Source organism: Ctenocephalides felis, unplaced genomic scaffold, assembly GCF_003426905.1.
Source record: "Ctenocephalides felis isolate EL2017-DRISC unplaced genomic scaffold, ASM342690v1 CF-g0.4_SCAFFOLD_01886, whole genome shotgun sequence".
Lineage (NCBI taxonomy): Eukaryota > Metazoa > Arthropoda > Insecta > Siphonaptera > Pulicidae > Ctenocephalides > Ctenocephalides felis.
Genome location: NW_020538040.1, coordinates 110,376,940 through 110,395,214, shown reverse-complemented (window position 1 = coordinate 110,395,214; position 18,275 = coordinate 110,376,940). Strand labels below are relative to the sequence as shown.

The 18,275-nt window shown below is 31.9% G+C and overlaps 1 protein-coding gene across 1 annotated transcript in view; it reads right to left on the bottom strand.

Moving 5' to 3' along the window:
* Positions 1-1,766: 1,766 nt before the first annotated feature.
* The window catches only part of LOC113378387 (lateral signaling target protein 2 homolog), a 124,201-nt gene continuing 107,692 nt past the window's right edge, over positions 1,767-18,275 (bottom strand). Inside the window, exons 2-6 of the mRNA XM_026618918.1 lie at positions 16,407-16,547; positions 5,607-5,744; positions 3,192-4,765; positions 2,404-3,041; positions 1,767-2,220 (exon numbers count right to left, since the gene is read on the bottom strand). Of these exons, the coding sequence (XP_026474703.1) occupies positions 1,982-2,220; positions 2,404-3,041; positions 3,192-4,765; positions 5,607-5,744; positions 16,407-16,547 (2,730 nt within the window). The 3' untranslated portion in view covers positions 1,767-1,981. The remainder of the gene's footprint in view (positions 2,221-2,403; positions 3,042-3,191; positions 4,766-5,606; positions 5,745-16,406; positions 16,548-18,275) is intronic.

Genomic DNA, 18,275 nt, shown 5'->3' with positions numbered 1-18,275 from the left:
CTATTGTTAGTCCGAACTATTAACATTGATTCTGCCAAGCTCCGTTTCTCTATCTAGATACTTACAATTTGTTTAGAATATTTTCGTGTCACATGTTTTTTAGTGTCAAGCATTGCAAGGAATAGTTGATGTTTTTTGTATATCAAAAATTAAATGTAATTTAAATAAAATATTAAAGAATGTGTAGTATATAAGTGACTGTTCTTGAATTTACACTGAAGGAGAGGCATACCATAGTCTCGAAATGGCTGTAATTATTAAATAATGTGTGCGTTAAAAATCTAAGTGTTGTATTGTTCATATTTAACATTTAATATATATATATATATATATATATATATATATATATGTATATATATAATATATTTACATACATTATGCAGATATAGTTACTTATATAGCACTATTTGCACCAATTGCTATAATCTATTTTCGGATCTCATCAGAATTATTTTGCATGCAACTGTTTCAGTCATTTTTACATACACATTAGTAGATTTTACCAGTAGTTCAATCTTGTTAAATTGATAAATTCACATTTTTAATATAAACATTTATTAACCAAAATGAAATAGTACTCAAGCAAATGCATATTCTGATAGAATGTAATAATATAAAACAATATATAAAACTCGGAAGAAAATGTTCATTTCCATAATTTACACCAGCAATATCAAATTTCAAATTCTTATTTGCTATGTTTATATATCTTTGGAATATGCTAGCAAAATAGAAATATTCATGATTGAAATTCTATTTTGCCAATTGATATTTTGTTTCAATATATATATATATATTTGCAGAGTCTTATTTTAATTAAAATATTCTACCATTTATATTTAAATAAATAAAATGGTGTAATTTATGCATTTCAATACAAATTCAAATAAACTATTACTTCTGTTTTGATAATGATAGTAGATATGCAAATAAAAACTGTTGCAGCAAATTTCTAGTTCCAAGATAACCATGTACTTCAAAAATGAAAATATTCAGCTTAAAACTTTTTCATTAGCTTTGGCTAGAATGCTATAAAAATGTTAATGACTAATAGTACAGATAGTAAATTATGAATTTAGTCGAAAACTGTAAACTTATAAGCATATTATCAATATATGGATCAATTAAAATAAAATATACTTAATAGAAAAAAATACAAATACCACTTTATTTCAAAATCACATGATCAATAATTTCATACTAACAATTCATATAAAGAACGTAATTAGCTTATCAAAACAAAAGTTAATATGTACAAAACATAATATTATAAGTATGCTTATAAGCTTAATGTAGATCTTGGAATAAAATCTGTTTAAATTTTAAATATGCTTAATTCATGATAAATATAATAGATGATTAAAAGAAATTATTATAAATGAATAAAAGAAATCATTTCTGATATTTATTACATTATAAAAATATCACAAAACAAAGGTTATGAAACCTGTTTCATAGTTGACAAATAAAAGTTGAGACTAACAAAAGAAATATGATGAATAAAAGAAAAAAATATAAAATTAATTCACATAGAATGAAATTATATATTTTTTTTAATGTGAGGTTAAAAAAGTAGTCAACAAATTTGATATTAGTCATGAAATAAAAAAGTCAAATTATATAATCAATAAATAACTAATAAACAAAATTCTTCAAGTAATTGTATATTTGATTACTCCTAAAAATTTATAGAATGATGAAACATTACGTCACACACTTTGTTCAAGAATAACATTGAGAAATCCAATTTGAAAGAATGCCTATACTTTTGTGATGTGGAAGACTGTATAAATGATGCTTTGTATATTTAAGTATGTGAGTTAATACACAATGCTATTTGAATAAATACCCATTGAAAATGTCATCACGTACAAATGAAACTTGTAAAAAACTACCAATAAGTAATCAAATATTCAAAATCAAACAGAATAATCGATGGTCTACAACAAGCAAACAAACAAAACAGCAGGACGGCGTTGTTTCATTCAGAGGTAATCTCCTTGAGGTAGCATGCTCTGCAAACTCGTACAGCCTTTGCCATGCCGTACCGGGGTAGAGGTGTGGAAGTTGCGCTACAAGTACCGCAAAAAACTCCGCCGCACCGACGGCAATGGTGACGTCGTCTGAAGGCGGTGAACATTGCACTACAGGACATGCACTGCGGGGCCGAACTATCCGGAACCCATGAAGGAGGTGACATGGTACCATGGAAATTTGATACTAAAACGAGTTCAAATATTATTATTTATTTTAGAACATTAATTTTTATGAAGTAGATAAATTAACCAATATTCACTTTGAAACTTATTGCTTTATTATTTTAATGCAGTTTTGCTGCATCAATGTATAACAAATAATGCAAAACTTGGAACCAAAAAAAGTTATTAGCAAATAAGTTAGTACCTTCATCTTGATTTCGTAGTGTAATAAGAGATAAAGTAGATGGAATACTAGAAACAACATGTTCTTCTGGACTTCCACTATTGCTAATTCTAGCCAGTCTATCTATATGCCCGGTACTGCTTCCGGCTGCGTGATTTGCTGTTCTCATGCCGCCGTTATTCCGAAGGTTATCACAAAAACTACTCGACCGCTCTCTTACTGCTACATGTTCCGTTTGTGAAGTTGGAACTGGTGCTACTTCTGGAGAAGTCATGCTCTGACTTCTCTCGTTTCTAACTAATCGATCGTCTTCAACGATATTGCTGCTTCCGCTGCTGTTACTAGAAGAATCTATAACAACTTCGTGAGCTGAATAAATACTCTGATTGCTACCGCCACTTTGCACGATATCTGTTTCCGACGCTCGATATTCAAATGACGCGTTGGAATTTTGCTCTGAACTAGCGCTGCTGCTGCAACCGCTACATTGGGCCATCGTACTGCTTGAAGTACCAGATTCTTGCTCATTGTTTGGTGTGGTATTCATAAGAAATACACTACGTAAAATTTGGCGTAAATCGCTTGCAAAGTTGGTTTGAAGCTGATCAGCTACTCCCGCTATACAAACAAATAGTCTATGCAGAAGATCTTCAGTAGAACTAAAATATAAAAAAATGTTGATATAGAAATTAAAGCAAAGAATTTAAATTATTTGTTGAATATCAGTATTTGTTTGAAGTTTTAAAATATAATAATATATAAGATAAATAGGAAATATAATAATATATAATACATAGCATGGGACGTACCTAAATCGAGTGCGTTCAGCAGTTCGAATAGCTCGTGCAACTCTTCTACGAATTTCCATTTCATCATCGGTATCGTATAAGATATCTGCGGCAAAATTACTTGCACAAGGCACACAACGATATGCTGAATCACTACTTGACACATTAGAATTTTTTTTATCAAGGGTTTCTTTTGAACGTTTAGCAGCACTAGATTCATTTATAGATCTATTAATATTATCACTAACATTCTTATTTAAAATTCCATCGACTAAAGTTTTGACTTCATTACTTTGCTTAATAAGTTCTGCTTTAACACCACTTGGCCCTTCACCTAAATCTAAGTTATCACAATTCGAATTATTTACATGTTTATTGGCTGAGGTGATTTGCAAAACATTATTACTAGAATTTTCACTTTCCACTTGAATGGATTCAGACTTATCTTTGTAAAGCTGCTTCCAATTGTCATTGTACTTCGATTCCAAATCAATGACATTTGTTGAACTCTGTTCAGATTCTGGTGTCCGATCTAAACTTGTATTTCCGGTTGATATTCCAGAATCCGCGGGTGCTTGAGAAGTTTGTTCATTTGGTAAATCAGTCGCGTCAACCATTTTTTGTCCTTCCTGCACCAAATCTCTTAGATTCTCATAAGAATTAGTACCGTATTGCTCATCACATAAAGTAGAATCAAATGGATTTACAGTTGATTCGTCAGAAGATAAAAAACTATTGCTCAGCAAGGATTCAGTTTGAAGCAAAGTACCAAAATTTGCATTGGGTATCAAATAACCACTGGCACAGTCTTGAATCATGTTATTATCACATTGAATATCAGATTTGGCATCTAAATCCTGCATCGTATCACTACTCCAATCAGATTGATCATCAACAAGAGAATAAAAGCTTGATATCACTACTTTATTAGATGATGCGTCAGAAGAATATTCACCCACTAATTCATTATTGTCATAACTCAAACCATTGCCATTGCTCACACTTAATTCTTCGTTCGTGCACAATAGCTTTTCCAATTGATATAATTCTTTTCTATTTAAAGTCCACAAAAAATCTCGAATTTTTGTAAGTAAATTTTTAAACGGCCTGAACATTTCCGACATATTTTCAGGTGGTTGATCGACATTGAGAGGACCACTAGTAAACACAACTAAACCACTCACAATAGCTAAACGCGGTATAGAGAACATTAAAGCCGGATCAAAACTATCTACTTGCTCTTGATTAAGGAGTCCAATTTTGAGAGCACGGTGCAAAGTTTCAGAGAACAGGACACAGATCATTTCTTGTATTTCGAACTCTTGCTTAGATTTGACGGGAACCATTGCGCTGACATAGAGCAACTCGAACTCGGCGAAGAGTTTGTCGAATATTTTGAGACTCTCATAGAGCATTTCCGTCAATATGTCATTAGCATCCAGTTTCAATGGACCGTTTGGCGTATTGTTCCGAAGGCATTGTTCGCGCAAAAGATTCCGCACGTTGTCCAAACTTTTGGTGACTGCTTTGGCAAGGGGGCGCATGGCGGCGCTCTCGACTTCGCGATTCATTATCGATGAGCCAGCTGCGAGACACTAGTTGAAAAATAAAAAAAAATTAGGTCATTTTCGTGATGATATTTGTGTACATTTATTGTAACAACTATTATCACTGATACAAAAGCAATAATATGAATATTCAATGGTATTTGGGTATGCGCTTAAATTGCAACATAAAGGTAACAGACAGTCATCAGACACAGATGTAACAGTACATCAGACTTCAATCAGCGAGATCATAGCCCTACGTGTATATACAGTGGTGTCACAACAATATTTAGAACTATTTTGATCTATCACGACTTAGTAAAAAATTCAAAAAGTTAAATATTTGAAACATTTACTACAATATCTTCTTCACTAAATTTCTCTGAACTAAATAATAGTCTTGTTCTGTTCTTACCCATGGGTAATATAATTTGTTAATTTATATTAATTGAACGTTATTCAAATAAAATAATTGTCTACAAACTGAGGTTAAATTATAAATACTAATAAATTAAAATTACCTTTACGACATTATAAATAGTGAATATTATAATAGATAATATTATTCACTTTCAAACTCCACAGTTCGATTATTAAATCAGCTCTGCAAATCTCGGATCATAAGCAACCGGAATGCTTACCGATAAATAAATAACATGAAGCAGTAACCATGATAACCGGAAAACGGGGTAAGGCTACTTTCAAAAATATACGGCTCATATTATTTTACTAATAACTTTATATAGTTGGGGATCATTGTACACCTATAATATTTCTAAGAAAAATTGTACAGATTTGCAACTATACATTTTCATACAATAAAAATATAAATACAAAATTACAATTATTAACCAAATGTTAAAAATAATATATTATATTAAAAATTCACCTCAGCACCGAACCAAAGCTGTCCGCCCAGGCTGTCCTGCAAAACTTCCTCGGGGAATTTAACTCGAAATTCACGCGGAGCTCGATCATTTCCCAGAATCTCGTCCATGATTTGCCCCGTTATAGCCAAAACACGATCCTAAATCAATTAAGATGTAGTATATTCAAATTGTTATTTTGCATGTTTTCAATTAAGCAACATCAATGTTTTCGCATGCATAGTGCTTTCAACGGTTCAATCTACAGAATAGAAGTAGAATAATTCTTCGTATTTTTCATACAAAATGAATATAAATCTTTCATTTCAAGTGACAAATTTAAAAATATTACCAATAACGAGTGAGTGTGGTCAAAGAAATAAAGTAGATTTGAGATTTTTTGTATCACAAATAATATAAAACAAAGTACAAAACACAATCGCGTCTTATTCGATCAGTTGCATGTAAGTAAGAACACAAATATAGCTATATTATACGAAATACATTTTCTTCTATATAAACTTATCCAACATCGAATCAATCACCAATGGGTAAACCTTCGACCGTTTTTTCCTTTATTTAATAAATCAGCAAAATTACTGAATGTTGTATAAGAACGACAGATTATAATTCTTAAATGTAAATAAAAAGAAAAAACATTTTCTTCTAAAACTAAAACGCTTGAAAATACGGAACTTCAGTATATTCTTAAAATTTCAATAAAATAATGTTTCGAATAATGTTAAAGCGGGCGCTAGGTTCACTGAAAAACTGATGCTGTACCAATAGAACGTATCAACCTTCAAACGATACCTGTCAAATTTTCATGACAATCGGAAGATTAGTTCACAAGTTACAGAGGCTCAAGTCACGATACTTTGGAATTTTTGGAAAACTATAAATTAAAAGCAATTTTGTGTTGATTTATCATTGCTTTCTGATGAATAACTAGTGATGCATGGCATCGTGCCTTACGACAAATTGCTGTAACATCCCGTACCCGAATTATATATTCGAGGAAAAATCAGTAATAAACTAGCTGTAAGTGGAATTCTGTCTTAAGGCAATTAAGGCATCGTGCCTTAAGGCAAATTGCTGGAACTTCCCGTACCAAAAATTATTTTTTTAAAAACGATTAACATTTTTGAAAAAAATTGACTTCAAAAAAATAAGATTTTTGACAAACAATTAAACAAAAAATTACTTTTTTTTGAAAAAAAAATGTTTTCTTTATTTTGACATATTTTGAAAGATCTAAACTTTTTTTCAAAGCAATCGTACTGCTTTAACTGCATAAAGACGAAATATCAAACCGCGTAAGCTCCGCGTCGACGTCTAACGCGTAAACATTGGTACGGAACCCATAGGAATGTAAACCAAAATTATACTTATTGTTAAAATCTCTATAAAATATCTGATAATTTGATGTGCATATGTCTAATGATCATTTTTGACCGCCAAATGGCATTTTTTTTTTACTTTTTTTATTAGATCTCCGAAACCGCTAGACCTGCCTTTATGAAAATTTGATCGGTATTTCACCTTGTCAATACAAGTAAAATGTTTTTTGAATTATTAAAATCGGACGCTCCGTTCTCTTAAAAACTGAGTTACCGTTTTCGGCACTTTTTGCCCCGTATCTTCGGAACGGCTAGACCTGACTTCGCCAAAAACTAATCAGCACGTCTCCTTATCAATACGAATCGAATGTTTTTTGAATTATTCAAATCGGTTGATCGGTGTTCCCGAAATCGTCGACGAAAATTTGTATCCGCACATACATACACACACGCACACACACACACACACACACACACACATACATCCATTTTTTCTAAAGTATGCCAAAATATTCAGAAACCTTTGAAACGTCGAGAAATGCAAAAATTTTCATTTTCGATTTTTTTGCGATTACTATAACTTACCCTACGGGAAGTTAATAAAAATTGATCAATGATTTACAACAATTGTGTTATACATTTTCAAATAGATAATTATAATCACTATATATTTTATCGTTCATAAAATATACAGTGAGGATCCTATCGCTCAAAGCACTTGATAAAGTTTACATTAGCAGGAGGTGAATGAATGAATCCATCTGAGGATATATTTCTTACGATTAGAATAACGCATTTGAAATATATACATTTTTAAACTAAATTGTAAATTTAAAATTCATATTTGAAGTATAAAACTTTGTATATTTTTAAAAATTTTAAAATCTTTTTTTTCGAAAAATTTTGAAATTTGCTTGAACCGTATAAGTAAATTTTAAAAATTAAAAATCTTGGTACGGAACCCCACAAAATTGTAACAAAAAAATAGTACTTATTTTTTAAAAAAATAATCAAATATCTGATAATTTGAGGTGAATACGTCATGTTCATTTTTGATCACCAAATATCTTTTATTTTTTCCTCTGTATCTCCGAAACAGCTAGAACTGCCTTGCCAAAAATTATTCATTTCGTCATTACAAGTAAAATGTTTCTTGAATCATCCAAATCGAGTACTCCGTTCTCTCAAAAATTGAATAACCGTTTTTGGCACTTTATTCCCCATATCTCCGAAACTGCTAAACTTTCTACACCAAAAACTAATCAGCACGTCTGCTTATCAATAGAAATCGAATGTTTTCCATTCAAATTGGTTGATTTGTGCGCCCGAAATCGTGGACGAACAATTGCATCTAAACATACATACATACTACATACACTGTGTACATCCATTTTTAATGAGGTATGCCAAAATGTTCAAAAACCTTTGAAAATTAAAGATATGCAAAAATTTTCATTTTCGATTTTTTTGCGATTACTGTAACTTACCCTAAGGGAAGTTAAAAATACCGTCACAGCCAAGTTATCGCTTGATAAGTGTTATCTGAACAATCTGGTGCAGAAGTGGTTTGTTGATTTTAATCGTGGCCATATAGACAGTGACAATGCCGAATGCTCTGGAAGGCCAATTGTAGTGGTTACAACGGAAAATAGCAACTAGTGGGGCGCATGGCATCGTGCCTTAAGGCAAATTGCTGTAACTTCCCGTACCGTAATTAAAAATACGAGGAATGAAAATAATCAATAATTGTTTTAAATAATTTCAAATATGTTGTTTATTATAAATTCATACTGTAAATTTATATGTGCTTATTGGACGACGAGCGTATTCTACAAACAACTTATGTGTATGCTCACAAGATTTTTTTTTAAATTTGATTTTTTTGATAATTTGAAAATTTAAAAATGTTTGAAAATTTCCGTTTTTTTTGAAAATTTCGAAATATTCTCAAATTTTTGTAAGAAAACGTTTTTTTTTAAATTTAGATGTTTTTCAAATTTTTCGAATTTTAGATATTCTTTTCAAAATGATGAAAAATTTCATAAATTTGAGTTTTCTGAAAATTTAATTTTTTTTTGAAAATTTAGATTTTTTTTTTTGGAAATTTTCAAAACAACGAAATTTTTTATAAAACCATTTATTGCACACCGTCTACATAAGCAAAAAGTTTTATGAATTAATCTAATCGAATGATCCGTTCTCTCAAAAACTGCATGACCATTTTAACACCCTTTGCGCTCCATACCTGCGGAACGGCAGGATGTGCATTTTGCAAAAACGGCTCGCGATCGAGTACAAACCGAATCATTTTTCAATTTTATAAATAGGTCATACCATACTGTCGAAAATGTCGAGGACATTTGCTTGAACCTTATAAATAAACTTCAAAATTAAAAATCTTGGTACGGAACCCAAAATAATTGACACAAAATGTGTACACATTATTAAAATCTCTATAAAATATCTGATAATTTGATGTGCATATGCCTAGTGAACATTTTTACCGCCAAATTACATTTAAAAAAAATATTGAGAATCCATAACCGTTAGACCTGCCTTTCCAAAAATTTTATCAGTTCTTCGTTTAATCAATACGAATAAAATGGTTTTTAAATTATTCAAATCGGACGCTCCGTTCTCTCAAAAACTGAACTACAATTTTTGGTTCTTTCTGCCCCGTATCTTTGAAACGACTTGACCTGCATATGCCAAAAACTAATCAGCACGTTTCCTTACCAATACGAATCAAATGTTTTTTAAATTATTCATATCAGTTATTCCATACTGTCGAAAATGTCGAGGATATTTATTTGAACCATATACGTGAAATATAAAATTAAAAATCTTGGTACAAAACCCAAAACAATTTACAAAAAATGTGTACATATTATTAAAATCTCTATAAAATATCTGATAATTTGATGTACATATGTCCAATGAATATTTTTGACCGCCAAATGGCATTTTTTTTAAACATATTTTTATTGAGAGTCCATAACCGCTAGATCTGCAAATTTAATCAGTTATTCATTTTGTCAATAGAAGTAAAATGTTTTTTGAATTTTTAAAATCGTACGCTCCGTTCTCTTAAAATCCGTGTTACTGTTTTTGGCGAATTTTACGGTTTATTATAATTGCATGAAAAGCTTACAAAAGTATACAGAAAATTAAATAATTGCTTATTTAAACCATTCATAATCGAGACTCTAATGTGCGTTTGTGGAATCAAAAAAATGTCTTACATTTTAATCAAGATTTAGAAGCAAAAATGGAATCGGGCTGTAAACCAACAGAAATCTCAAAACTACGAAGGACCGTAATTGGATCGAGCAAATTTAGCAAGATTCCTCGCGAAGAAGGTCGGACCAATATGTTTACATCGGAAACGATTTCGCTGCGTTCAACTTCATCAGTTTCTGACTCAATGCAGAAAGTATTATCGTCTAGTAATAATGCATTTACAAGTCTCTCTCATCCACAATCTGATGTCAAGAAACCTCCTAATTCATGGCAAGTAGTCAATTTCAAAAAAAGAAAAACATCATTTGAACCATTAGGAATAGATGTCAAAATTCAAAACAGATTTTCGGCCCTTTCAACAATAGACACAGCTAATGATGACAACTCAGTTAAACCGGCTCCAGTCAGTAAGCCCCCTCCAATATTTATTTACGGAGTTGACGATATTAATGATATGTCAAATCAATTAAATGAAATAATTCCGCACGATCAATATTTCCTGAGAAGTTTAGCTAACAATACATTTAAAATCCTATGTAATTCTGTAGACCATTTTCGAACTTTATCCAGACATCTAAAAGAAACTAATGCTGTATATCATACATATCAATTGAAAGAAGAGAAGGCTTATAGGGTTGTTCTTAGAAATGTACACTTTTCAACAAGCACAGAGTCAATTAAATTAGAACTATTAAAACAGCGTCATGTCGTACGTAATATCCTAAATATTAGACATAGAATAACAAAAGAACCTCTTAATATGTTTTTTGTTGATCTGGAACCAAATAGAAATAACAAAAATATTTATAACATTTACAAATTATTCAACTGCATTATACGCGTCGAACCACCGAGAAAGTCTAATAACACACTCTTTAATCACACCAAAAAATATTGCAATAGACCATTTGCTTGTCTAAAATGTGGTGACAATCATAATACAAAAGCTTGTACCAAAGATCCGAATGCTCCGGCATGCTGTTATTTTTGCGACGGTGCTCATCCAGCTAATTATCGCGGTTGCTCTTACTTCCAAAAAATTAAAGAACAAAGAAACATAACTCCAGTAAATCAATCAGTCATAAATCCAAATCCAAATAACCACAATTTTAAAAATACTAATAATATAAACAACATTTCTCCGGCCTTGAAGCCAACAATTCATGGCTCATCCTATGCAGACATTGCAAAAAACAATTATTCTGCTTCTAATCATTCACCATCAAATCCCGAATCTGATTCTCTAGCAACATTTATTTTAGAATTTAAAAATGTCTTCAATCAGCTTATACAACAGAACACCGTTATAATAAATATGTTATCCACGTTAATCAATAACACAAACAATGGCAAAAATAATTAAAATTGCTGAATGGAATGCCAACGGTTTATTACCTCACAAAAACGAATTAGAATGTTTTTTAAAATTAAACTTAATAGATATTTTATTAGTCTCAGAATCACACTTCACTGAAAAAAACTACTTCAAAATTTATAACTACACTACTTTTAACTCAAATCACCCAAGTGGCAGGGCTCGCGGCGGTTCGGCTATATTAATCAAAAATAATATAAAGCATTTTGTTCTACCTAGTATTTGTGATGATTTTCTTCAAGCAACTCAAATTTCTGTTGAAACGAACTTATATAATTTTTGTGTTTCTGCTGTTTATTGTCCACCAAGATTCAAAATTTCTTGTGCTCAGTTTTCTTCATTTTTCTCTCAATTAGGTAATAAATTTATCATTGGTGGTGACTTCAATTGTAAACATATTGCCTGGGGTTCTAGACTGACTACAGCCAAAGGTAAGATACTTCATGCAGCCATCGGGCAAAATAACCTCTCCTTTATTTCAACCTGCAGTCCAACATATTGGCCTTCTGACCCTACTAAAGTTCCAGACCTTTTAGATTTTTTTATTGTAAAAGGTATCGATCATTCAAATCTTAATATTGAATCTAGTTACGATCTCTCTTCAGATCATTCTCCAATACTTGTGACGTTTAGCACATTTCCTACTCCAGCTATCAACAATCATATTTTACACAACAAACTTTCTAACTGGACTCAATTTAAATCCATACTTGATTCAAAATTATTTCCAAAATCTAGGCCTACAAGCGCAATTGATATAGAGAATAAAATAGAATATTTTTCTGAGATTGTACGTGAAACAACCAAGCAGATAACCCCGAATATTATTCCAAGAAATGATAATCTAATAATTCCGCAAGAGATTAAGAAGCTAATTGCACAGAAACGAAGAGCAAGACGTACCTGGCAACATTCTCATCTACCTACGGATGAGACATCTCTTAATCATCTCAATAACACGCTGAGGAAAAAAATGTAAGAATGGAAGAATTGTACATTCAGGTCGTATTTATTGCAGCTAAATAGGTACGATAATTCCATATGGAAACCAATCAAGAACAAAAGTAAACCCTTACTACAAAACCCTCCTCTGAAAATAACTAACCAAAACGGTTTCATTTGGGCAAAAAGCAACGAAGAAAAAGCGGAGGCATTTGCTGATCATCTAAGTAGCATTTTTAGCGCTCGAAATATTTCCCAGAATAATTTAATTAACAATTTCGTAAAACAACCCATTCATTCTACACCGTTAGGACATTTTTCACCAAATGATGTCTTATGTGAAATTAAAAGGATGAAAAATAGATCTTCGCCGGGTATGGACAAGATTACTCCAAAAATGTTAAAAGAATTGCCTACAAAAGGTATTTTATATATAACGAATATTTTCAACGCCATTCTTCAATATAATTATTGGCCCACAGCGTGGAAGACTGCAGAAATTATTATGATCGCTAAACCAAACAAAAACCATCACACTGCTAGTTCATCAGTCTTTTATCGATATTATCGAAAATTTTAGAGAGACTTTTGTTGCAGAAATTGTCAGTAGATCATCCGAATGATAGTTGGATTCCTCACCACCAGTTTGGCTTCAGAAAAAATCACTCTACAATTCAACAATGCAACAGAACGGTGTCTCGTATTCTTGAAGCCATGAATAGAAAGGAACACAGCGTAGCCGTATTCTTAGATGTCAGCCAGGCTTTCGATAAGGTTTGGCACTCAGGACTCCTATATAAAATCAAAACAACTTTTCCAAACTACTTCAATATCTTAAGCTCATATTTGCTTAATAGAAAATTTAGAATCAAAATTAAAGATGTGACTTCGAGCATCAGAAATATAGAATGCGGGGTACCACAGGGCAGTGTGCTAAGCCCTGCACTTTATCTTCTTTTCACAAACGATATGCCCACAGATGATCTTCTAACCATATGCACTTACGCCGATGACATAGCAATTATTTCATGCAATTCCGATATTAGAACAGCAACTTGTCAGTTACAAAATTATTTATCTAGTCTCGAAAAATGGTTTTTAGAATGGAATATCAAAATCAATATCGAAAAATCTCAGCACATAATTGTTTCTCTAAAACATCACAACAGTCCACCTATCATCATGAACAATTCAATAATTCCACTATGCAATTCTGTTAAATATTTAGGCATGCACATTGATTCGAAATTGACATGGAGAACGCACATTGAATATAAAAAGAAACAAATCCAACTGAAAATAAAAGATTTTTACTGGCTTTTTGGGAGGAAATCTGAAATCTCTCTCGATAACAAGGTACTTTTGTATAAAACTATCATAGTGCCCATTTGGACTTATGGAATCGAACTATGGGGTTGCTCATGCAAATCTAACATAAACATCATTCAAAGGTGCCAGAATAAAATTCTGCGTATCCTTACTAATGCGCCTTGGTATATTTCGAATTTTTGCCTACATAAGGATTTGAAAATCTCAACAGTCAACGAAATGATCAAGATTAGAAGTTCATCTTTCAACAACAAATTAATCCAGCATACAAATCCTACAATTCAAGCGATTCAGAGACCGATAAGAAGATTGAGCAAGAAATGGCCTTCCGATCTACCAAACACCTAGCCCAATGTCTGCACGCGTCCTGGCGTAGTACGCGGCATACATCATCACGTCATCGTTCATTTATGTTATTATTTTTGTATTACTGTTTTAATTTAATTTTTATTTTAACTTTTTTCATTTTATATTCAATGTATTGCATTTTTTTTTGTATTTTTTTTTGCTCATATCAATTTTGTAAATAAGACATTAAAGTCTTGATTAACAAAAATAAATAGTAACAAAAAAAAAAAAAAACTGTTTTTGGCACTTTTTGCCCCGTATCTTTGGAACGGCTAGAGCTGCCTCCGCCAAAAACTAATCAGCACGTCTCCTTATCAGTACGAATCGAATGTTTTTTTAACTTCCCGCAGGGTAAGATAGTAATCGCAAAAAAAAATCCAAAATGAAATTTTTATATATCTTTACGTTTCAGAGGTTTCTGAATATTTTGGCATACCTTAGAGAAAATGGATGCATGTGTGTGTGTGTATGTGTGTGCGGATATAAAAACGGTTACTCAGTTTTTAAGAGAACGGAGCGTCCGATTTGAATAATTCAAAAAACATTTTACTTGCATTAACAAGATAAACTGATCAAATTTTCATGAAGGCAGGTCTAGCGGTTTCGGAGATCTAGTGAAAAAAGTAAAAAAAATGCCACCTGGCGGTCAAAAATGTTCATTAGACATATGCACATCAAATTATCAGATATTTTATAGACATTTTTAAAAAAGGTATACATTTTGTTCACATTCCTATGGGTTCCGTACCAATGCTTATCCGTTAGACGGCGGCGCGGCGCTTCGATATTTTGTCTCTATGCAGTTAAAGCAGTACGATTGCTTTGAAAAAAAGTTCAGAATTTCCAAAATATTTCAAAATACACTTTTCTTCAAAAAGTCTTTTTCAAAAAAAGTAAATTTTTGTCAAAAATTTATAGTTTCTCAAAAATCGAATTTTTCAGAGTAATTTTTTTTCAAAAATATTAATCTTTAAAAAAAAATAATTTTTGGTACGGAAAGTTCCAGCAATTTGTCTTAAGGCACGATGCCATGCGCTCCACTAGTTAATTATTTAAATCGGTTGATCGGTGTTCCCGAAATCGTCGACGAAAATTTGTATCCGCACACACACACGCACACAAACACGCACGCACACACACATATACAGCAATTTTTTCTAAGGTATGCCAAAATATTCAGAAATCTTTGAAAGGTAAAGATATATAAAAATTTTCATTTTCGATTTTTTTTGCGATTACTATACCTCATCCTACGGGAAGGTAATTATACATTTTTAGGTCGTACTAATGTTCACGGGTGTAACTTTTTGTTACCAAAACAAAACACCAACAGAATTTGTATCCGCATACACACACATATATCCATTTTTTCTAAGGTATGCCAAAATATTCAGAAACCTTTGAAACGTAAAGGTATATAATAATTTTCATATTCGATTTTTTTTGCGATTACTATAACTTATCCTACGGGAAGTTAATTATAAATTTTTAGGTCTTACTAATGTTCACGGGTGTAACTTTTTATTACCAAAACAAAACACTAACAGACTAGAAAGATTTCTGCCACTGACCAAAGAATGATACTGTGCTCATGAGACCACTGTGATGTCGCCGGCTTTTGAACGCTAATTCGCGCACGACACCACTGTGGTGTCGCCGAACGGCATAGTGTTAATAAATAAATATATTAATTTGTTATTGATTTATAAGTGTGCCGAGTTCGTTAGGACTATAATGTTTTAGTATGTTCATTAAGAGCAGAGAGTCGCAGAATTTTTATGTAATAAACAATTACAAAGAAACAGTTTGGCTGATCTTTGTCCATAACTAATCAGTCCGATTTCCAAATAACATATTTCAAATATTATATACATTTTCAAAATCTGATCAGAATTTTTAGCTAAAACGCGGCCAAAAATTTTTGCACTTTTTTGTTAAACTAACCAACGCGAGTTCTTACCAAGATTCATTGAATGGCTTTCAAATTTTTGAAATCGGCGTTTTTAATAAAACGTCGACGAAAGGTCAAAAATCGGCTCACGTACATACATCGATCTCATTCGATTCACAATGACTTGAAAACTCAAAAAACATAAAATTAGCAAATTTTGTCGCAAAAACATAAACTTCTCTTTTGCAAAGTTAATTATAAGTACACAAGTGAAAATGCCATCATGTATATACACTTGCATATATGTATGAGGTGTTAAAATACCACATTTTAAGTTTTTGAATTTTAATATACGGACCTGGCCCTGTCGCAGCCTGCCAACGAGCCTAGAGCAGCGCTCGGGTTCGGAGCGACCGTCAAAGCTGTCCAGTTCGCTGGACACCGCTGATAAGGAACGGTCTGCATGGAAAAACCGTGCCAAGAGCGATCGGTCACCGGCCTGTAAAGAACAAATAATAAATTACGCATTTTTGAAAATCAGAGAACACTTTAGATAAAATTTTGTTCAGATAGAATTAACAACCATGTGAATTCTTCGTAATTTAAAAATGAAAGTAAGCAAGGAGAGCCTTTTCACTATTACTCATATTACTCATATTTTTATTCTAATGTAATTTACGGCATTCAATTTTGGGGGTTTTCACCGTTACTAACATCAGTTTTTCAATTACAGAAAAAAGCAATCAGAGTTATGTTTTCCCTTTCGTCCACTACATCTTGTCGACCCTTTTTCCATGAGCACAAGATTCTGCCTGTTCCATGCATTTTTCTCCTAATCACCCTCTGTTTTATAAAAAATAATGGTAACCTGTTTAATTTAAGCCCAAATCCCGAATGTATTTATTATGACACAAGACATAAACTTGTAAAAGGTCCCACATTGAAATTTGCCTCTACATTTAATACCTTAGATGGTCTGGGCATAATGCTTTACAATAAGCTGCCACTAGGTATTAGAGAAGTTGAAAATAGGAAATTTTATAAACTACTCAACACATTTTTTAAAGAGCAAGTTTTTTACTCTATTGATGAGTATTTAAATTATAATTTTCAGTAAACTATTCTGTGAAAATTAGAATAAGATTTTAAGTGAACATTTGTTTTTTGTAAATTATATCTCATTTAATATAGTATGTTATCTATTAATTTAAGTTATGTACCATTGATATCTACAATTGTACAATTGTGCTGTATAAATAAATAAATAAATAAATAAATAAATAAATAAAATTATCAATAAACTAGTGGTGAAACTGAATTGCATTTTCTTGCACTTATTGCTTCGTATCTCCGAAACGACTGGACCTGACTTTGCCAAAAACCAATCAGCACGTCCCCCGAACAATAGAAATCGATTGTTTTTGAATCACCCAAATCGGTTGATTTGAGCGTCCGAAACATTGCACTTTTACGGACGGAGTGAAAAATTGATTAAATTTTTGGAAAAGCAAATCCAGTGGTTTCGGAGATTGGATGAAAAAAATTAAAAAAAAAAGCCAATCGGCGGTCAAAAATGATCATTAGACATGTGCACATTAAATTATCAGTTATTTAATAGAGATTGTAATTATCTGTAAAAATTTAGTTTACATTTCAATGCGTTCCGTACCAAGACTAATATATAAAATTCACTTATATAATTCAAACAAATGTGCTGATAAATGACATTTACAACAGTACGAATCAACCTACCATTATTGTGTTTCAAAAGTTTTGAAACAGTCGAATTTTATCGAATATTTAAAAAAATTGCAAAATTTTTAAAGAAGAAATTAAAAATTTACAAAGACATCGAATTTCTTCAATAAATATTAAATTTAAAAAATATTTTTTTTTTGCCAATACCACTTTGGTGCGAGCGGTAGGTTTACTTGACGGCCGCGAATGGCTCCACACAGCCGAGCGTCACCATTACGTGACGGACGTGATACGGCCAAGGGTCTTTTCTTAAATACTACAAAGTGTCACCACAGGGTCTGTCTATGAACAAGTCCGTATACGGATGATGCCTGCCGGCTATGAAATATCTGGTTGTCAAATATCTCCCTTCCGCCTTTTTGTATTATAAACCAAGAGCAAAAAAGCGGAAGGGAGATATTTGACAACCTAATAATTTGATGTGCATATGTCTAACATTTTCAATCGCCAAACGGACTCTTTTTTAACT